Source organism: Belonocnema kinseyi, chromosome 1 (assembly GCF_010883055.1).
Source record: "Belonocnema kinseyi isolate 2016_QV_RU_SX_M_011 chromosome 1, B_treatae_v1, whole genome shotgun sequence".
In the NCBI taxonomy this organism is placed as follows: domain Eukaryota; kingdom Metazoa; phylum Arthropoda; class Insecta; order Hymenoptera; family Cynipidae; genus Belonocnema; species Belonocnema kinseyi.
Window position 1 is genome coordinate 19,146,423 of NC_046657.1, and position 23,830 is coordinate 19,170,252.

General features: G+C 22.5%; 1 protein-coding gene across 2 annotated transcripts in view; it reads left to right on the forward strand.

Annotated features, from left to right (window-relative positions):
- The window catches only part of LOC117167444 (ATP-dependent zinc metalloprotease YME1L), a 46,918-nt gene that overhangs the window by 2,080 nt on the left and 21,008 nt on the right, over window positions 1-23,830 (forward strand). For both annotated transcript variants that reach the window (XM_033352395.1, XM_033352402.1), the window contains exons 2-5: window positions 7,774-7,908; window positions 8,249-8,879; window positions 19,853-19,950; window positions 22,821-23,064. In XM_033352395.1, the coding sequence (XP_033208286.1) occupies window positions 7,774-7,908; window positions 8,249-8,879; window positions 19,853-19,950; window positions 22,821-23,064 (1,108 nt within the window). The remainder of the gene's footprint in view (window positions 1-7,773; window positions 7,909-8,248; window positions 8,880-19,852; window positions 19,951-22,820; window positions 23,065-23,830) is intronic.

Sequence of the window (23,830 nt, forward strand, 5' to 3'; positions counted from 1 at the left end):
AATAAAAAGTGGACAAAACGATTTTAAACCAGTTTTTAATTTTTTAAATTTTGTTTTTTAATTTTAAACCAGTTCAAAAATTAAGAATTTTCAGATTTTAACGTTAGGAGGTGTGATTATTAAATATTTAGCAATATTTGAATTTTTATTTAAGACAAGTAAATTGAAACCAAACATTTAAAAGTAAACAATTTTAAACCGAATTTTTTTACAAAGAAAGCCTGTAATCGTTAAAATTTCGAAGAGCCTTGAAACTTTAAACTTTAGAATTTTAATTGTTGTATTTGAAAAATGCTTAATTTGTAAGTAAAATTTAAAAAATGTTATGTATAATTTATAAATGAATATTTTTAGAAAAAAATTTGACGCATTATTTACGAGATTTAAAAAGATAAAAAAATTTTCATGCAAATTTTAGAAAGTTTTCTTAAAGTCTTCTAGAATCTTTTAAAAAAAATTTTTTTAAGTCTTTGAAAAACTTATTAAATATTTTTTTAAAATTATTTTTCAGAATGAAAAATTATTTTTTATTTTCCTATGAATCTTAAAAAAATGTTTTTATTCATTTGAAGCCTTTGACAATTCTTGTAAAGAATCTAATTATTTAGTTCAAAATCTGCGAAACTTCTACCTATCTCTTAAAATTACTCAAATTTCGCCTAAAAATAATAAATGTTGAATTGTTATTTATACATCCAAATTGTAAAGAAATTTTCTAAAATTTGCAGGATTTTCTGAAAATTGTCGAAAAAAATTGAATTCATTTCGACAGATATTTAGAAGTTCTGAAAAAATTTCCAAGTTAATTTTAAATTTAAATTAACTTCTAGTTTTCTCACAATTTTTAAGCTTTCCAAGTATGTTTAAACTATTTAAAAAGAAAATAATATAATTTAAGAAGATTTGAGTAAAATTTTTTTCAAATTTTTAATATTTGATGTTTCTAGCTTTAATTCCTTAAAATTATATAATTTCAAAAATTGTAGAGTTCATTGATTGATTTTTTAATTTAGAGCATTAAAAATGATAACGTGGATTTATATTTTTTTATGTGGAAAAATGTTAGTTCCTTCAATTTAATACGCGTAAATTATTGAGGATTGAATACGTTTTTTAATTAAAAACTTTTAAATTTCAATTTTAAAAGTTCAAAATTTAACAGTACTACTTTGAGTGCTTTCATTTGCAGCTCATTTTTTATTACCTCATGTGGAAAATTTTTTAGCTTTAGTGTTCCATTTTTTCAATTTCATTAACCGTGAAAATTGTTTGCGAAACGGGAAATGACCGGGAATTTTTTTCTTTAAATAAAACGGCCACCTTGAATTGCATTTTTAACAAAAAAGGTGCAATCTCTAAAAAAAAAAGACGGATTTTCAACCGAAAAAAAATGTTAATACAGAAAAAAAATTAATTAAATTGTTGAATTTTCGAGTCAAATAGATGAACTTTCTACAAACAGTTCAATTTTCAACGAAAAATACGAACTTTTAACCAAATTTTTGTATTTCTGTCCAAAAATAATGAATTTTTAATGAGGAAAATTAATTTTCTACCAAAAAAGACGAATTTTCTGCCAAGGAGTTGCTTTTTTTTTACGAAAAAACATTAACTTTCTACCACATGAGATGAATTTTTAAATCAAAGAGACAACTTTTCAGTGAAAATAAGATTTTTCAGTTAATAACAACAACAAAATATCCAAAATTTCGAATTTGTAAGACAAAAAGATGAGCTTTTAATAAAACAGTTGAATTTTTAACCAAACTGTTGTATTTCTGTCCAAAAATAATGAATTTTTAATGAGGAAAATTAATTTTCTGCCAATAAGTTGCATTTTTTACTAAAAAACATTAATTTTCTACCAAATGAGATGAATTTTCAAATCAAAAGAACAAATTTTCAATCAAAATAAGATTTTTCAGTTAATAACAACAACAAAAAACATCAAAAATTTTTTATTTTTAAGTGAAAAGATAAGCTTTTAATAAGGCAGTTGAATTTTTAACCAAAAAGATGAAATTTTGACACAAAAAATAATTATCTCCCCAAAGGGATGAATTGCCAATAATATACCTAAATTTTCAATAATTAATTTCAGTTTTAATGAGGAAGGTTAATTTTTTTTTAGCAGAGAAGATAAATTTTCATTTAAATGGTTTAAACAATCATTTCATTTTAAATCAGTTATTGTAAATGATATAATTTTAAAAAAAATTGTAACGTTTCAATTTTAATTGCTCTATTTGAAGATATTAATTTTTAAGTAAATTGTTAAATTTTGACGCATAAGTAACAATTGAGCACTTATTATTTTTAGAAAAATTTCGAGTAAGTTAAAAAGATATTTGAAGTTTTCGAATCCGGATATTCGTACCAAAATTTCGGTGAAAGTATACCACGGCCACTACATCGTTTTGGTAGAAATTTCATCTTTTTCTTTAAAAATTTATGTTTTTTGTTTGAGATTCAACTATTTCAGTTAATTATTCATCGATTTTTCAACCAATTTTCTTGGTTGAAAATTCCTTTTTTTGTGACAATTCAACTATTCCAGTTAAAGATTCATCTCTCTTTTAAAAATTCATCTTTTTGATTTAAAACTAAACTGTTCCAGTCAAAGATTAATCTTTTTTTTTTTTTAAATTCATCACTTTGGTGAATAATTTCACTCTTTTGTGGAAAATCACATTATTTGGTTGAAAATCTATCTTCGAATTAAAAAGTCAACTATTTGTTTGAATATTCTTGTAATTTGTTCAAAACTTGTATTTTTTTGTTGCAAATTCAATTATTTTGTTTGCAAATTAAACTAGTTGGTTGAAAGTTAATATCTCTTCTAAAAATTCATCTTTTTAGTTAAAAATTCACACTATTTGGTTGAAAATTTATCTTTTTTAATGTAAAATTCAACTCTTTGGTTAAATATTCTTGTTTTTTTGTTATTGAAAACTTCTGTTTTTGGGTTGCAAATTAAATTATAGGACGGCCGCTGGACCGGGAAAACCGGGAATTTTATGAGGCCGATTTATTTTAGAATGCGTAATTCGAAAATCTTTGACCTTAACAATTTTCTATTTCAGGTTTTTAAGCGTACATTAGAATTAAAAGAATTTTGAATTTAGTTTTTAAGACATTTTTTAAGACACAATTGATGACTTTCAAATTTGAATTCATTAAAGACTTTTATTAAATTTCAGTCAAAAATATTCCATTTTCAAACCATGCAATTTGAAATTTTTTAATTCAGAAAAAGAACAATTAATTAATATTTAGAAATATCGGACTCTTCATTTAAAATCAGTAAAGATAAATTAAATATTCACAACTAAACAAAAAAAAATTCGAGTAAGTTGAGATATAAAATTTAGAAGCTTTTTAAACATTTTAACAGGCTTCAAAAGGATAATATTTTTTTATATTGCTAGGAAAATTGAAAAATTGATTGTTATTTTGAATAATTACTTGAAATTTGAATAATTTTAAACGCTATTTAAAAGTTGTGAAAGACTTTTAATTAAATTTTTTAATTTGAAAAAATTGGTTCAAGATCTTGAAATAAAATTTCGAAGCATTTTAAGGATCTTTAAACTTTTAAACATAAAAATAATTCAAATTTAAGCTAGAATTCATCCAGAATAATAATTTTGACTTGGAACCCGGGAATTTTCGAATTTTAAAAAACTCCGAGCAAGTGCTAGAAATTTTTGAAAAGAAAAAAAATTCTGAATTTTTCCAAAGGATTTTAAAAACTAGCATTTATCCAAAAGAATTATCATTTTTCTTGGAGCAGGGAATGTTAAAATTTAAATAAATTCCGAGCTGGACCAGGGAATTTTCTAATAGAATGAATTCTATTTTTGAGTTGAAAAAGGACATTTTCGAAAAAAATTTAAATTATTAATTCGAACAGGCAATTCGATTTTTAAAATTTTATTGATCGTGAAAAATGTTTGCGAACCGGGAAATGACCGGGAATTTTTTTCTTTAATTAAAACGGCTACCCTGAACTATTTTTTTTTTTAAAGTTAAACTTTCTTCTTAAAATTCAACTATTCTAGTTAAAGATAAATCATTTTAGTTGAGAATGACACTATTTGGTTGAAAATTTTTCTTTTTGAATCAAAAATTCAATTATTTGCTTGAATATTCTCCTAATTTGTTTAAAACTTGTCTTGTTTGGTTGAAAATTCACCTTTTTAGTTGAAAATTTAACTATTTTAGTTTATCATTTTAATTGGTAATTCAGAATATTGTTTGAAAATTAAACTATTTGGTTGAAACTTAAACTTTCTTCATAAAAATTAATCTTTTTGATTTGAAATTCAACTATTCTAGTTAAAGACTCCTCTTTTTGATTAAACATTTAATTATTCCAATTGAAGATTCTGCATTTTAGTTGAAAATTCATGAATTGATTAAAAATTGATATTTTTTAAGGGAAAGTTCATTTATTTGGTAATTAAAATAAAATATTTAAAAGTAAAGAATTTGAAACTAAATTGTTTTACATAGAAAGCTTTGAATCTCTAGACTTTCGAAGAACTTTTAAATTGTTATCTTTACAATTTTAATTGTTCTATTTAAAAAACCTTTAATTTGTAAGTTAAATTGTTAAATTTCGACGTTAAACACTTATTACAAATAATAAATTTTGAAAAGATTCAAAATTAATTAAAAAGTTGAAATGATTTCAAGTAATTTAAACTCAGTGCTCTAACATTTTTTTCAGGACTTTTAAATATATTTTTATATTAATCGCATTTTTCCTACAATCTTTGGAAAATGCTGCAAATTTAAAAAAAAAAACTTAAAATCTTCCAGGTTCTTTTTGATAATTTTGGAATATCTTAAAATCTTTCTAAATTTGTTCGTTACAATAATTTTTCAAAATGAAAACCCTATTTTCTATTTTTCCTAGGAATCTTAAGAAAATGTTTTAATTCTTTTGAAGTCTTTCACAATTCTTAAAAAACTTCTAAATTTTTTGTTAGAAATCTCCAAAGATGTTTTGAAATTATTTGAAGTTTCTACATTTTTAATTTTTCATTTTCTACCAGGAGCGACAAATCTTCAACAAAATACAGCTTAAAAAAATGATATCTAACAAACAAAAAAAACGAATTTTCATCAAAGCCGTTTATTTTTTCACCAGAAGAGTTCAATTTTCAACTAAAAAGATGAATTTTCTCAAAAAAATGTTAATCAAAATGCATGAATGGTAGCCGAATAGTTGATTTTAAAATAAAATAGTGCCGTTTGAACCAAAAAGATCAATTTTCAAGCAAGAATCTTAATTTTCTGCCGAAAAAATTAAATGTCAACGAAAAACATTGATTTTAAACTTAGAATAAATAAACTTTCAACAAAAATAAAATAGTTAAATTTTTAGTTCAGAAAGTCAATTTTTAACAAAAAAACTAATCTTTCAGAGAATAGTTCAACTTTTAAATTAAAATGGAATAATTACATTTTTACAGTTCAATTTTCAAACAAAATAGCTGAATTTTTAAACAAAATCATACATTTTCAATTAAGAAGATTAATTTTCTGCCGAAAATTAAAAAAATAAAATAAAATACATTTCTTTTCAACAAAATAGTGGAATTTTCCACAAAATATTTCAGTTTTCAATCCAAAGGATAAATTTTCAAAAGAGAAGATAAATTATCTACAAAAGTCAAAGCGATTTCTAAAAAAGTGCATGAATTTTCTATCAAATAGATCAGTAAAATAGTTGAATTTTTGATAAAATATTCAAGTGTCTGACCAAAAAGATAAATTTTCAATTAGGAATCTTAATTTTTAACGACAAAAAAATTTCAAGAAAATAGTTGAATTTTCTACCACTAAGGGACTTTTTAACTAAATTTTTTAATTCTCTACAAAATAGATTAAGTTTCCCAAAATGATTGAATTTCCAACCAAAATCATGAATTTTCGATAGAGAAGATTAATTTTCTGCCAAAAAACAACAACAAATTTTTAATAAAATACATGATTTTTCAACAAAATAGTCGAATTTTCCACAAAATAGTTTCATTTTCGATAAAACATTGAAGTTTTTTAACAAATAGATGAATTTTCAATAATAAATCTTAACTTTTAACAGAAAAAAACAACAAATTTTGAATGAAATAGTTGAATTTTCTACAAAAAATTGACTTTTTAACCAAATTTTTGAATTCCCTACTAAATGGATTAAGTTTTGCCAAATAGTCGAATTTTCCACCAAATAGCTAAATTTCCAACCAAAATGTTAAATTAAAAAAAATTAGATTAATTTTTTTATAGAAAATTGATGAATTATTAACAAATTACATTAATTTTCAACTAAAAATATAAATTTCGAGCTAAATATGGAATAATTTAATTTATAGTCAACAAAATTAATTTTCTACAAAAACAAAAAATTCAAATAAATAGTTGTAAACTATTAAGCATTTTTAAGCTAGAAATATTAAAAATTGAACGATTACATTTTTGTTAAAAAAACCAACACTACTTAGATTAAAAGATGAATTATTTTCATTTTTAATATTTTGAGAAATCCTTGAAAAGCTTCAAATTTTTATTTAAAAATCTTGAAACATCTACATGTTATTTTACATTTTTGCAAATTTCAAATGATTTTTGAAATATTTACAGAACTTCTAAACATCTTTTAAAATTATTCGAATTCTTCTTAATCATTTTTTTTTTTTAATCTTAAAAAATAAAAAATATTTGCTTAAAATTTCCCAGATTAATTTGTGACAATTTTGGAACTCTTTTTAAATCTTTTTAAATAGTCTCTTAAGATTTGTTTTTCAAAATAAAATTCCCATTTTTCTGGAAATTTTAGGAAAATGTTTTTCATTGTTTTTGAAGCCTTTCATGATTCTTAAAAAGCTTCTAAATGATTTTTTTTCTAAATCTGCAGAAAACTATATTTTCTTTTAAATTGGGTCGTGGGCTATTTGCATCGAAATTTTAGTACGAATAGCTGGATTTTGTCGGTATGCGTAGATACTTGGTTTAAATTATTTGAAATAATTTCAAACTTAAAATTAATTGTGAATCTTTTCAGACCTTTAAGTTACTCGATTTTATTTTAGAAATGGTAGATGTTCAATATTTATTACACATCGAAATTCAACCATTTTATTTGTAAATTAAATTTTTTAAATAGAATAATCAATATTGTAATATTCAAAGTTTATATAAATTCATATTTTAAGGATTTTTTTTTATTTGCAGAATTTTCTAAAAGTTGTAGAAAAATTCTGCTGGATTTCTCAAGGTTTTGAAATAAAACTTTAAAGCTTTTCAAGGACGCTTAAAATATTTAAAATGAAAATAATTTAACTTCTAATTTAAGAACTGTTAAGTTAAAAAAAAATTATTTTTCAATGTGTCTAGCTTACAATTACTGAAAATAATATAATTAAAAAAAAATTTTAAGTCCATTGCTTGATTCTTTTACTTAAAGTTTTGAAAATGTTAACGTGGATTTATATTTCTGAATCTTAGAGATCTATAATTGATCAAAGTTCTAAATTTTTCAGTTTATCTCTATTTAATTTAGAATTATTCAGTTGATACGTGTTAGTAGCTTCCATTTTACACGCCTAAATTATTGAGCATTTGAATACACAATTTTTGCATTAAAGAATGATTAAAATTCACAAGTTATTAAGCCCTCGAATGAAAATGACTAAAGTTATCTTTAAATATTGTTACTTAATGTTTCAATATCAGTTTTTAAATACATAAAAAATGCTTTTATTTAAGGTGTTGTATCACCTAACACAGCTGACGAATGGCTTTAGACCAACATCCTCTTCTTTCGCGGTAAGAGTTCAACAACAACGCAATGAACCTAGTTGCAATATCCCCGAAATACTTTGCCAGGAAAGTTTTATAGAGGTAAGAAAGTGTCTTTTTTTTTTTTCTTTTTCAAACCGAGAAAGCATAAATTTTTGCTTTAGTTTTTTTGCCTTGATAAGAGCGCTTGTATGAGCGCTGAGACAGACGAAAGAGGAATTTTTTCTTTTCTTTTTTACGAAAAAATTGTTGTCTCTTTTCAAAAGTCAATAGGAACATTTTCTGCTTGTTGTCCCAATTTGGTCTTGGTTTTGTTTTCAGGAATTCGACACATTAATTTAATTATTTGACGTTAAATAGGATTCTAAATTTAATTTTAAATCTGATTTTAAATTTCCCGAATTTTAAATCTAGTTATATTTGAAATAACGTAAAATTGCAGGCAACAAGAAATTGTACAGAACTACCAGTAGAAGTATTAAAAATCGACGACCTACCAAGTCTTCTCCGGCTAGATGGCAATCACAGAAAGCTCCAGTTGGAGCATTTGCTTGAAGTAAAAATGACAAAAAGAACGAGAAAGCGAAACAAATGGAACGTTTCGTACATATCAGGCGCGAGTTTCGCAGAAAATAAAAAAGGCTTTCCACCCCAAATCGCCGACTCGATGACGATATTCTCGATAAAACCAGTACATGGAATCCTTCGCAATCCAAACATTCAAAATTTTCAAATTCGCGGCTTCAAGTCCCAGCGGAGCATTAAATCCGATTTGGAAAGCAACTCCACTCTGGGCGCAAAAATCATGAAATGGTTTGGCGCTTTTCCGGGCCAGCAGGACAAAGGCGGCGCTTTGAATTTGAGCCGAGACCATGAATTCCAGGCGCTGAAAAGTGTGATGAAGAGAGGCGAAGCGACACCGGATGATCGAGTCAAGTTGGCTTTTGCGGAGGGATATTTGGAGGGTCATTCACGAAAGTCGCCCGAACGATTTTTGAGTTGGATCAGAGCTCTTCAGTCTATCATCTCCTTCAGCTTGTTTCTATTTATCATCATGATAATCGCCTACAAATGTAAGTTTTTCAATTAAATTATTTTCCGAGGGGGATGGGGGGGGGGGGGCAATTCTTGTGATTAATAAAAATAAAAATAGTGGACTGTTATCGAACTGTTCAAGCGCAGAAAAATCAAGAAATGACATTAACTTTTTAGTTCTTGACCGGGAATTTGAGACATTTTCAGGAGAATAATCTGCTTAAGTTCGATTTCAATAGTTTTTTTAAAAATAAATAGTTGAATTTATATCTTTTATATTTTTATTTTTCAGCCGATATTTTTTATTCAAATCATTTTTAAGTAAAGTCTTACACAATTAAAAATTGAAAGTGTTTGAATTTGAAAATTTTTGATAAAAAAAAACCAGTATTATTGTATCAACTGACACGCTCAGAGCAAAAGCGAACTAAAAAAAAAAAGAAACTTGCGCAAAAGCGACGTAGAAATAGGGGAGAGTAAAAATGAGCGATGAAAAGGCGAGAGGCAAAGCGAGACACGAATGAAGGGAGGTGGTTCACCCCACTTTGTTGCTACGAAGAACAGCCTCGTGTAAAGCCGAGAATGCGCGAACCGATAAAAAAATGGATTTTTAACAAAATAGTTCAATTTTCAACCAAAGAAATTAATTTTTAATAAAAAAAAAAATAATTTTTAACCAAACATGGAACAGTTAAATTTGAAATTCATACAATCGAATTTACAACAAAATAAAAAAATTTTCAAACAAAGAAATGAAGTAATGGACAAAGAGACCAATATTTTTTCTAAAAAATACAATTTTTTTTAAACAATTGAATTGAATTTTTAAACCAATAACTTTCTACCTCAAACAAAAATTCCAATTTTTGTAAATCAATTTTAAAACAACAAAAGAAAACAAATTTTTAACAAAATAGATCAATTTGCAATAAAAAATGGTTACATTATCACTTTAAAAAATAAAAGAAACAAAAATTTTCTCAGCAAAATAGATTAATTTCCAATAAAATACATCAACTTTCAACCATCTAATTTAATTTCTAAACAAATCATATTAAATCAACAAAAAAGAAGTTTTAATAAAAAGATGCATTTTTAAAGAAAGAAATTAATTCTTAATTAAAATTTTTGAACTTTAAACAAGAAGAATAAATTTCTACCAAAAAAGATAAATTTTAAACTTAGAACGGTCAATTGTCTTGCAAAAAAATAACATATTTTTTAATTTAAAAAAATACATTTTCAACAAAATATTGGATTTTTCAAAAAGACAAAGAAATTCCTTTATAAACAAAACAGATGCTTTTTCAATTAAAAAAGAAGAATTTTGAACTGAACAAAGATAAATTATTTTTAAAAAATCAACAAAATTGTCAAATTTTTCAACTTAAAAATGAATATTAAAACTTAAAAAAATAAGATTTAACCAAAAATGTAATAGTTACATTTTTAGTTTAAAAATTTTAATTTTCGACGGAAATAATGAGTTTTCAACTGAAAAATATAATTTTTAACAAAAAATTTGCAACAGAATAATTAGATTTTTAAACAAAGAAGTGAATGCACAAACAACAAGAATAATATTTTACCAATCAGATGGATTTTTTTTACCACAAACATACTTGAATTTGAATTAAAAAGATAAGTTTTTTACAAAAAATGGAACTGTTACATGTTCAGTAAAAAAAAAAAAAATTATAAAAAAGCAAAACAAAAAAAAATTGCAAACGGAAAGAAGAATTTTCAAACAAATAGTTTTCTAAAAAAAAATACGAATTTAGCAACTAGATAGTTGAATTTATCAACTTACAAAAGATTTTTTTAGTTTAAACTAAACTTCTTTCGTTGAAAATTAAACTACTTTGTTCAAAAATAAATTTTTTATCCGAAAATTTAACTATTTCAATTTTGGTTGAATACTTATTTTTTAGTTTAAAATTAATTTCTAAAGTTAAAAATTGCTTTCGTGTTTCCTTCAAAATTTGTCGTTTTTAGATCAAATTAATTTCATTGTTAGAAAACTCATCTTTTTCTTAGAATATTGTTCATGTTTTTTGTGCATTTCCTTCTCCGTTTTAAAATTTAACTATTCTGTTGTAAATTCGATTATTTTTGTGGTTGTTAAAAATTTATTTTTTGAATTGAAAATTTAACTGTTTAATTTTTCGTCTAGAATTGATTTTTTTTTCAACTATTTTGTCGAAAATTAAATTTTTTTATCAGAAAATGTAACTTTTATTTTTGGTTAAACACTAATTTTTTTACTTTAAATGTTCATTTTTAAAGTGGAAAATTTAACACTTTTTTTACATTTTTGTTTTGTTCTTAGAAATTATCATTTTCAGTTGAAAATTCCTCTTTTTCGTTAAAAAATTATTCTTCTTGTTTGAAAATCCATCGCTTGATATTAGAAATTAATTTTTTTTATTGATAATTCAACTATTTTGTTAAGAAAATTATTCTTATTGTTCCAAAATTCAGCTATTTTAATTAGGAATTAATTGTTTTTCGTTGAAACTACATCTTTTTTTTTTTAAATATAGTTTGAGATTATGTTTTTAGATCTGGATTTAAATGTTTCATCTTATGATAAAAATTTATCTTTTTAGTTGAAAATTCATGTATTTTGTTGAAAATTATACTATTTCGCTGAAAACTTTTTATTTGTTGTTGTAAATTTATTTTTTAAACTAATAATGTAACCGTTTTTCCTTGAAAATTGATCTGGTTTGTTCAAAATTTGTTTTTAATTTTTAAAGGTTGATTTAGAAAAATTTTAATTTATATTTTTAGTAGAAAATTATTGGTTTGAACATTAAATTATTTGTTTTCAAATTAAATTTTTTGCTTGAAAATTTAAATGTTTTGTTGAAACTTTGTTTTTTTTTGTGGGTGATAATTTTTTTTACTGTTGGACAATTTACCTTTGTTTTAAATTCTTCAACAAAATATATGAACTTTAATGAAGTCGTTGAATTTTCTATTAAAGGAGACAAATTTTCAACCGAATAGTTGAATTTTGAAATTTAAAAAATCGATTTTTAACAGAAAATGGAATAATTTCCATTGTAGGTAAAAAAATTAATTTTCATCCTAACCGACGAATTTCCAATTAAAATTTAAAACCAAAACTTAAATAATTAAGTTTTACGTTTAAAAATTGATGTTAAAAAAATGACGCATTTTCAACTAAAAAACATAATTATTCAACAATAAATTGAATAATTTAATTATTAATAAAAAAAAGAATGTTAAACCAATGAATTTAATTTGTAACTAAAATTGTGGAATATTCAACTGGAATAGTAGTCAAACTTTCAGTTAAAAAAAAATAATAATCTTAAACCAAAAAGAAAAAAAAATTTTCGACAAAATACTTCATTTTTTGGTATAAAAATTTCATCTCATCCAAAGAAAAAACAAGTTTTTATCAAATAACTCATTTTTGAAACAAAGAAATGAATATTTAGTGAAAATGATTAATCTTCAACCAACAGAATTCATTATTAAAAAATATTCAACTGGAATACTTGAAATTTTTAACCAAAAAGAAGAATTTTTAAACAAGAAGATTAACTTTCAAAGAAAAACATCACGTTTTACAAAAAAAAAAAATAGATTTTTTTTTAAATACGTGAATTTTAAACGAAACGGTTGAATTTTTAATTAAAAAAGGAAAAGAATGTTTGAGCAAACAAATTAATTTTTTAAATAAAATTATGGAATATTTCACTGGAATAGTATTTTCATTTTAAGTTAAATAGAAAAATTATTTTCTACTAAAATAAAAGAAATGAATTTTTAATAAAAATGATTAATCTTTAATAGAAAAATTAATTTTCATTTAAAGAGTTTATTTTTTCAACCAAGCAAATTTATTTATAACATGCAAGATAAATTTTTATTTAAAATGATGAATATTTAACTGGAATACTTGAATTACTAACCGGAAAGAAGAATTTTTAAACAATGAGATTAACTTTCAAAGAAAAAATCATTTTCTACCAAAACAAGTAGGTTTTTTATTTTAAATAGTCGATTTCCTACCAAAAAAGTAGTTTTTTTAAAACAAAATACGTGAATTTTGAACGAAATAAATTAGTTTTCGATCAAAAAAAAAAAAAACAAATATACATACATAAATTAAATACATTAAATTTTGAGTTAAAAAAAAAAAACAACTTTTAACCAAACTGATGAATATTTTCCACTAAAATTATGAATCTTAAAGTGGAATAGTTGAATTTTATGACTACCAAAAAGTTCAATTTTCAACAAATGAAATAATATTCTCAAAAAAAAAACATAAACAAATTACATAAATTTTCAACTTAAAAAATAAATTATAAGATATTCGTAATTAAAGGCTTTTATTAAATTCAAAATATTATTTCAATCTAAATTATTCAATTTTTAACCCATTTAATTTGAAATTTTGTAATTTAGAAAAATAATATTGAAGCTTAATATTTATAAGTAAACAATTTGAAATTGAATTGTTTGAAATACAAAAGCTTTTAATTCCCAGAATTTTGAAGAGCTTTTAAACTTTTATTGTTCTATTTAAAAAAATGTTTGTAGAAAAAATTTGAGTAATTTTAAGAGATATTCAGAAATTTTAAAAAGATTCAAGATTAATTGAAAACTTTGAAATGATATCAAGTAATATAAAAGAATTATGTAAAAAAAAAATTTGCAGATCTTCTAAACATATTTTAAAATGAATTCAATTTTTCGTACAATTTTGGAAATATCTTAAAATCTTTTTAAATATTCTGTTATAAGAATTATTTTAAATGAATTTTTTTTTTTTCAAATTTTCCTAGGAATATTAAGAAAATGTTTTTATTCTTTTGGAACCTTTCACAATGCTTAAAAAAACTTCTAAATTTTTGTTTAAAATCTGAAAAACTCGACATTTTGTTCTAAATTAATTTTTAATCTTTTTAAAAATTCTAAATATCCAGGCCTTACAGACCGGTCCCTATATCCCCTATTCTACTAAAAAATTTAATGTTTATTTTAAAAAATGAGACAGTTAAATTTTGAGTTGAAAAAATTAAGCCTGAATAAAAAAAATCGAATTTAAAACAAAAGTACATTTCCAACAGTGAAAAGAAATTATTGCACAAACAAAAAAAAGTTTGAACAAAATATTTAAATTTTCAAGCAAAAAATTTAATTTGAAAACAAATAATTTAATGTTCAAACCAATAATTTTCTACTGAAAACATACATTAAAAAAATTTTTTAATCAAGCTTGTAACAATACAAAAACGAATTTTGAACAAAACAGATCAATTTTCAACGAAAAACGGTTACATTTTTAGTTAAAAATTAATAAATTTATGACAGCAAATGAAAAGTTTTCACCAAAATAGTTTATTTGTAAACAAAATACATCAACTTTCAACCATGTAGGTGAATTTTTAACTAAAAAGGTCAATTTTTATCGGAAGATGAAACATTTAATCTTTATCTAAAAACATAATCTCAAACTATATTAAAAAAAAAATTTACAAAGAGGATGCATTTTCAACCAAAAAAATTAATTCTTGATTAAAATAGATGATTAAAAAAAAAATAAGAATAATTTTCTACCAAAAAAATTAAAATTTAACTTTATACAATTTAATTCTCGTTAATTTGTTTTCAGTCCAAAAACAATCAAATTCCCAAAAAAATAGTTGAATTATCAATAGTTAAAATAATTTTTAACATGAAATATTAATTTTTGGACCAAAAATTAAACAGTTAAATTTTCAATTAAAAAACTGAATTTTTAATAAAAATAGATAAATTTTAAAACGAGAAGAATAATTTCCTATCAATCAAGACGATTTTTCAACTACATAGTTGAATTTCCAACTAAAAATGATACATTTTTAACAAAAAATGGAACAGTTAAATTTTCAGTTCAAAAAATCAAATTTCAACCAAAAGAGCTTTTTATGTCAAAAAAGAAAAAAAATATTAACTTTTTTAAAAATTTGTATGTCAAATGAAGTATTTTAACAGAACAGGTGATTTTTTTGCAAAACCGTTGAATTTCCAAACCAAACATATGAATTTCTAACAGGAAAGTTCGTTTCAATCAAAGTAAAAAAATTTTCAACAAAAAAAGATGAAATCTCAATCAAAAAAATATAATACTAGAAGTTGAAAGTTCGTCTTTTTTGTAGAAACTTTTCCTTCTTTTGTTAAAAAATGTTGTTTTTTTTCAGCTGAAAATTAAATTCGTAATTTTTAAATTATTTTCTTGATTGAAAATGTTACGAATGGCATTCATGGTTGAAAATTTACCTATTTTATAGATAATTCGTTTGTTTTTTGCAAATTAATTTGGTTGAAATTTCGTCTTTTTTTTTAGAAAACAGTTTGTTTGAAAAATACTTTCCTTGATTAAAAATTAATTGTTTTTGGGTTGAAATCGAATTTTGTTTTAGTTGAAATTTAGGATTTTTTGGTCAAAAAAATGATTTGTTTGAAAATTCTTCTTTCCGTATGAAAATTAATTTTTTGAATTTTTTATTAATTTTTTTTTAACTGAACATGTATATGGTTGACAATTTTCTTGATTTTTTGTAGAATTTATTTTTTCTTCAGTTGAAAATTCTTCTTTTTTAGTAGAAAATTATTCTTCTTGTTTGAAAATTCATCTATTTTGGTAAAAAAAAAATTCTTTTGGTTGATCATTTAACACCTTTATTGAAAATTCGATTGTTTTTGGTTGAAGAAACATTTTTTAATACTGAAATTTTAACTGTAGGATTTTTGATTTAAAATTTATCTTTTCTAGTTGAAAATTTATATATTTTTTCGTTAAATATTGAACAATTGTATTAAAAAACATCTGTTTTTGGTCAAAAAAAATGATTTGTTTGAAAATTCTTCTTTCCGTATGAAAATTAATTTTTTGAATTTTTTATTAATTTTTTTTAACTGAACATGTATATGGTTGACAATTTTCTTGATTTTTTGTAGAATTTATTTTTTCTTCAGTTGAAAATTCTTCTTTTTTAGTAAAAAATTATTCTTCTTGTTTGAAAATTCATCTATTTTGGTAAAAAAAAAATTCTTTTGGTTGATCATTTAACACCTTTATTAAAAATTCGATTGTTTTTGGTTGTAAAAACATTTTTTAATACTGAAATTTTTACTGTAGGATTTTTGATTTAAAATTTATCTTTTCTAGTTGAAAATTTATATATTTTTTCGTTAAATATTGAACAATTGTATTAAAAAACATCTGTTTTTGGTTAAAAATAATTTATTTTGTGTTTTTGAAAATTTTAATATTTTGTTGAAAATTAATTTCAAAAGATTACAATTTTTTATTGATTTCAGTAATTTAGTGGAATTTAAAAGGATTTAAAAATAATTTTAACGAATTTTAATATTTTAATGGATTTAAAATAATGTTTCACAAGAGTCTGGATTTTGTAGAGTTTCGAAGATTTGAAGAGATTTAAAAATATTTTTTTTCTATATTCACTCAATTCTAATTCAATTGTTTTTAATTAACTTGATTACTTCTTAAAGTTTTAAATTTTTTTATGTTTCTAGTTTAAAATAGCTTAATAATATAATTTTTTTTTAAATTTTAACTTCGTTTACTCATTCTTTAATTTAGAGTATTAAAAATGTTAACTTGGATTTGTATTTTTAGAATTTCATCTAAATCTTTGAACTCTATAATTTATAAGTGTTAAAAATTCTGAATTTTGCATTTATTTTATATTTGTTGTTACTTTAAATGGAAAAATGTTTAGAATAGAGGTCGATTTTTTAATTTTTATTGACCAGGAAAAATCTTTGCGAACCGGGAAAAAAACCGGGAATTTTTTTCTTTGGTTAAAATGGTCACTCTGCTTTAAGAAAAAATTGAAAAATGTGTTATTAACAGTTTATTACACATAAAAAACAATTTTAAATGCTGAAAAATAGCCAAATAATGCATTTGTTAATTAAGTTTGTTTAAACAATTATCAAATGTTATCGATTCATGGCAAAAAAAATCATTGCTAAATAACTGGCTGTTAATTCCGGGGAAAAAAACGGTATTTTATGTATAAATACATAAAATGATAAGAATTGGTTTAAACAATTTTTGTTTGCAATAATAAATTGTTTACTATCATCAAAATCTTATTAAAAATTTAGAAGGTAATTATTTAGAGTTAATTGCATCGACAAAATTAACAAAATAATTTATTAACTTTTATTAATTCAACAAAAAATGTTTTTCCTTTTCGTTATTAAATAAACAAAAATTTAAAAATAGATTATGACAGTTTGATGCGAAATTTTATTAGTGCCGGTAAATGACCGGGAATTTTACAAATTTGTATAGACAAAAAAATCCGTCCAACTTTTATTTCAGCTTTTTAAAAAATAAATTAGTTAAATTGTGTGATCTTTTTTAATTATAATATCATTTAGTTTAGAATACGTAATTCGAAAATCTTTAACTCTAAAAATATTCTATTTTAAAATTTTAAACGTAGATTTGAATTAAAAGAATTTAAAAATGCAGTTTTAAAGACTTAAGTAATTAAAAATTAGAAGCGTTTCAAATCGAATATTTTTGGATACAAAACGTTTTTAGTTGTGAATATAAATTAGTTGATGATTTTAAAAATTAAATTTTACTTTGAGATTTAAAAAAATAAATAATAATTGATTGTAGAAACTGATTCGGAATCATCATCATTTTAAAATATCTTCAAAATAATATATTTGCATTTTTAAACCATTCAATTTGATATTTATGAATTAAGAGAAAGAAAAATTATTTAGTATTTAGAAATATCTGAATGTTCGTTTAAAATTATTAATTATACATTAAATATTCAAAACAAAAGAAAAAACTAAAATTTGAACGTTACATTTTTCTTGTTTTATTTAACAAAATTTAATTTGAAAGTCAAATAAATTAAATAGCACACGGCCTTATTTTAAAAAAATGTAGATATAATCTATTTTCAATTTAAAAATAATTTCAAGATTAATAATTAACTTATAATTAATTCTTCAGGAGAAGAAATCATATTTCATAGGAAAATTGAAAATGTTTTTTTATTTAAATAAACTAATTTTAAGAGAATATTTAAAAATATTTATAACGAGTTACAAAGTTTTCAAAAATGAATGTGGAAGATTTTAAGAAAATTTTTGTAATTTGACAGAATTGGAACAAAAATTTAAAGAAAGTAAAAAACATGTAGTTGTTTCACGATTTTAAAAAAAAAAGTTTGAAGATTTTAAAAATATTTAAAAAAAAAAGATAATTTAACTTTTAATTTGAAAAGGGAATTTTAAATTTTTACAAATTTATAGTTGGAACTGGAATTTATTCAGCATAATAATAATTCTGATTTGGAACCGGAAATTTTCAAATTTTAGCAAATTCCGAGCTTTTTTAATTTGCTGGAAATTTTCGAAAAGGAAAAAAAATTCTGAATTGAAAAAGGAAATTTTTCCGTTGAAGCAGGGAATTTTTTAATTTTAACCAATTTTCAGTTGAAAATGGTATTTATCCAAAAGAATTATAATTTTTCTTGGAACAAGGGAATTAAAAAATTTAAATAAATTCCGAGCTGAAACAGGGAATTTTTTGAAAGAATAAATTCTTATTCTAAGTTCAAATGGAAGATTTTGGAGAAAAAATTTTAAATTATGAATTGGAACAGGTAATTTTACAGAAAAGTTATAATTCTTAGTTGAAACGGAGAATTTTCGAAAAGTTTAAAAATCCTGGATTTGAACAAGGAATTTTCTATTTTTAACCACTTTTGTGTTTAAAGTGAAATTTATCCAGGAGAATAACAATTCTGAATGGAAAATTTATTTTTTTAAACAAAATTATAATTCTGCGTTGAAAAGAGGTATTTTTGAACATAATTTAAATTATGAATTGGAACAGGGAATTTAAAAAAAAATCTAATTTTTGTTGAGAAGTCGAATTTTTGAAAAGAATTAAAATTTTTGATTTAAACAGAGAATTTTTCAATTTTTAGTTAATTTTGGGCTGAAATTAGAATTTAAAATTGCCTAAAATAGTATGATTTTAAACATTTTTAAAATAATTGATTGATTCTTCAATTTAGAGCATTGAAAAGCTTTTATTTTATACAGTTTAATCTTTGAGGCCTTAAAACTAAGATTTTTTCTTAAATTAATGTTTAGAGATTTCGAATTTTAAATTCCAAAATATTGTAGTTTTAAATTAAATTTTCATAATTTCAGAACCATTTCGGTAAATAAATATTTCAAAATTACAAATAAAAATCCTTGATAGATTTGAATTTAATAATTTTAGATCTAAATTATTTAATTAAAAAATTCAACTATTTTGTTGATATTAAATGAATTTGTTAAAAAAAATTCTCTTGCTAAAAAATTAGTCTTGCTTGAAAATTTATCTTTTTGGTGGCAAATTCGTTTCTTTTTTGGTTGAAAGTTATTTTATTTTATTGAAAATTGAACTATTTTGTTGAAATTTAATGAATTTCGTAAAATTTGTCTTTTTTGGTAGAAAATTCTATTTTTTAAAAAATAAATTTCATCAAAACTGCAAATTTTAATATTAAATTTTTAATATAAATTAATTTTTTTTAGTTGAAAATTCAATTATTTGATTGAAATTAAATGCATTTTGATAGAAGTCAATCTTCTTGGTTAAAATATTAGATAATTTTGGTTAGAAGTTCAACTACTCGGTGGAAATTTTTATTATTTTCAAAACTTAAATTTTTTAATGAACATATTAATCTATTTGTGGTTGAGAATTTTTCTCTATTAGTTCAAATTGTATTATTTGGTGATAGAATTATATTTTTTAGTTGAAAATTCGAATTTTTTTTTGTAGAAAATTATTTATTTATTTATTTATTTTTTAAATTGAAAATTCAATTATTTCCGCTGGAACGTGTATTTTAGGAGTTTTTTCCCCCCTCGCCATTTTCAGGATGAAAACATTTTCAATTTAATCATTTCTTTGTTCACTCAGTGCGCTCGAACGACGGGAACATGTTCAGGTTTCAGTTTGGCGACCACCTGGAGGTCGATGCGGAAATGGTCCGTGTTACTTTCAGTGACGTTAAGGGTGTAAGTAATGAATTAAATAATTAATTAAAATAAATGTTAAAATTAATATTATTAATATAAAAATAATTTCTTTTTCTTAAATTTAAAAAATAGATGGTAACCATTGACTGAGAAAACCGTGATCTTTTTTTAAATCTGGCAATTTTTTAGATTTATTTTCTGCCTTTTTGGCAATAAATATCGTTTAGATTTTAATTTAAAAAAAATTTCCTTTCTTTTTTTTAAAGAATTGTTCTTTTTTTGACCCTATTTTCAAAACAACTTCCCGTTTTCTTGTTTTAATGCTTAAATTTGAACTAAATTGTTTAAACTTTTCGTTTAAATGTTAATTATGTTTAGTTAAACAGTCTAATATTATATTTTTGCTTCAGAATTCATTTTTTTGGGTTAAAAAAATTTTTTTCAATACAAGTGTTTGGAACATTTGTTTTTTAAACATTTTTTTTTTTTTTTTTGGTTAAAGGTTCATCATTTTTGTTTTCTATTGAAAATTAATTTGTTTAATTGATAATTTAATTTTTTTTCTTTAAACAGTTTATATTTTATAGTTGAAAACTGATGCATTTAGTTGAACTAATCCAGTTGAATATTCTATAATTTTAGTTAATAAATCATCTCATTGGTTGAAAATTAATTTTTTTTTTTAAATGTAGATTTAACTGTTGAATTTTTCGTTGAAAATTTATCATTTTTAATTTAAAAATTCATGAATTTTGTTGGAAATTCGTCTTTGTCTTTTATTTCAATTGAAAATTCGTCTTTTTGGTTTAAAATTCAACTGTGTCAGGTAAATATTAACAAGTTTCGTTAAAAATTCGTCATTTAACTGAAAATTTAAATATTTTCTTGAAAATTCCTTTTTTTTCTAAAGTTGATTTTGGGTCTAAATTGATGTTGTTTTTTTTTTCTTAAAAATTCAACTATTTGGTTAAACATGCATGTAATTTTTTGAAAAGTGGTCTTTTTTATAAACAATTAATCTGTTATTCTTTGAAAATTCACCTCTTTTATTTTACATTCAACTATTACTGTTAAAAATTATTCTTTTTTCTCTTTTTGGTTGAAAATTAATTATTTTAATTAAAATTTATCTCTTTAGTTGAAAAAATAATTTTTTTTATTTGAAAATTCGTCTTTTTAATGGAAATTTAATCTTCTGGTTTGGAAAATGGACTATTCCAGTTAGATTTAGAATTTTAATTGAAAATTCATTTTTTTTTTTTAATTTATCTGTTCCAGATAAAAATGCATAAGTTTAGTTAAAAATTCATTGTTTTTATTAGAAATTCAATTATTTTGTTTAAAATTCAACCTTTTTTAAAAGTTCATTCTTTTTATTTAAAAAATGTATTAAAAACTTTGCTTTAGAATTCATCTGTTTTGGTTAAAAATCCTACTATTTAGTGGAAAATTTCATTATTTTGTTTAAAATTCAATAATTTTGTTAAAAATTAATCTTTTTGACCGAAAATTGAAATATTTTATTGAACATTCATCTATTTTCATTAAAAAATCGGTTGAAAGCTATTTTTTTTCAAATTCAAATAATTCAAATATTTTCTTAAAAAGTTATCTTTTTTTTAAAGTTTATTTTATTATTTAATTATTAGTTTCATTGTTTTGTGGGAAATTCAATTATTTTCTTAAAAAGTCATCTTGTTTGGTTGAAAATGAAACTGTTTTATTGAGAATTCCTTTTTTAAAAAGATAATTCATCTTTTTTGGATTCAAATTTATCTTTTGGTAGAAAATCCATCTTTTTTAGTTAAAAATGCATATTTCATAGTTGAAAGTTAATTTTTTTCAAATTGAAATGTCGACTATTCTGTTTTTTATTTATAATTAATCTATTTTGATTATAAGTTCTACTAGTTGATGAGAAATTTGATTCTTTTGTTAAATTTCAACTGTTTTGTTGAAAATTCTTCTTTTTTAAAGAAAATCAGTTTTTTTTTCAAAGAAAATTGATCTTTTCTTAAAAAATTCATTTTCTTTCGTTTAAAAGTAATCTTTTTTGGTTGTCTGATAATTCTTTTTAATTGACAAGTCTAATATAATATTCTTGGTCCAAACTTTTTATCTTTTGGTTAAAAATGCTACTAGTTGGTGGAAATTTTTATTATTTTGCTGAAAATTCAATTAGTTTGCTAAAAAGTCACATTTTTATATCGAAAATTAAACTTTTTTTTATCAAAAATTATTTTTTGTTATAGAAACTCCTCCCTTTTGCATAATTTTTGGTTAAAAATTCGTTTTATAGTTGAAAGTTAATTTTTTAAAATTGAAAAATACTATTATATTTTTCTTTAGGAATTTATCTCGTTTGGTTATAAATTCTACTATCTAGTTGAAAATTTAATATTTTTTTTGAGAATTAAACTATTTTCTTAAGTTATTTTTGTTTGTTTAAAAATTCAACTTTTTTGTTGAAAATTCTCTTTTTTTTTTTAGGAAGAATTTCGTTAATTTGGATTGAAAATTTATCTTTTGTTAAAAAAATCATCTTTGTTGGTTGAAAAGTCACCTTTTTTGTCGAAATTAGACTGTTTTATCGAAAATTTTATTTTTGAAATAAAAAATCCGCCTTTTTGCATAATTTTTGGCTAAAAATTCATATTTTAAAGTTGAATGTTTATTTTTTTAACTTGAAAAATACCATTATGTTTTTCGTCAAGAAATTATTTCTTTTGGTTATGGATTCTTCTATTTAGCATAATGATTTATATAAGCGCTTAAAATTCAACCCGGAAAAATGTAATTTTTGTCTCGGAAAATCATCTGGAATTCAATTTATAATTTGAGTGATAACCCTTAAATAAAACATGCAAAGAGTGGAAAGTTTCAAAAGAAAGATATTTTTATTTTGTCAGATCGATGAAGCAAAAGGAGAACTCCAAAGTGTGGTTGACTATTTGAAAAATCCGGGAAAATTCACAGCCTTGGGTGGAAAATTGCCCAAGGGAGTTTTGCTCTCAGGTCCTCCAGGAACGGGAAAAACTTTACTCGCTCGGGCAGTTGCGGGCGAAGCAGGAGTTCCGTTTTTCCATGCAGCGGGTCCCGAGTTTGACGAGGTTCTCGTTGGTCAGGGCGCAAAAAGAGTTCGAGATCTGTTCAGTAAGTATTTTTGACGAGTGGAGAAAGCAATAAATCATGCTTTTTCTTCTCATAACTATACCAATTGAGGTAATAAGTAACCTTGAAGCTGTTTACGCAAAATTCGTTACTCAGAATTGCGTAATATCATTTTATTACGTCATCGGTAACCTTTGAGATTGATTAATTGTAATTTTTCCTAAAAAATCGTAAAAGTTTTTGCCTAAATGTTGTAAACTTTCAAAATATCTGATCAAATTTAGGTATTATTCCCTCAAATTAAAAAAAAAAATAAGGGAAATTGTCTTAAAATTATCCGGATTCTTTTTTGGCAATTTTTGAACTGTTTTGTTTATATGAAAGCAATATGTAGCCTTGAAGCTGTTTACGCAAAATTCGTTACTCAGAATTGCGTAATATCATTTTATTACGTCATCGGTAACCTTTGAGATTGCTTAATTGTAATTTTTCCTAAAAAATCGTAAAAGTTTTTGCCTAAATGTTGTAAACTTTCTAAATATCTGATCAAATTTAGGTATTATTCCCTCAAATTAAAAAAAAAATAAGGGAAATTGTCTTAAAATCATCCGGATTCTTTTTTGGCAATTTTTGAACTGTTTTGTTTATATGAAAGCAATATGTAGCCTTGAAGCTGTTTACGCAAAATTCGTTACTCAGAATTGCTTAATATTATTTTATTACGTCATCGGTAACCTTTGAGATTGATTAATTGTAATTTTTCCTAAAAAATCGTAAAAGTTTTTGCCTAAATGTTGTAAACTTTCTA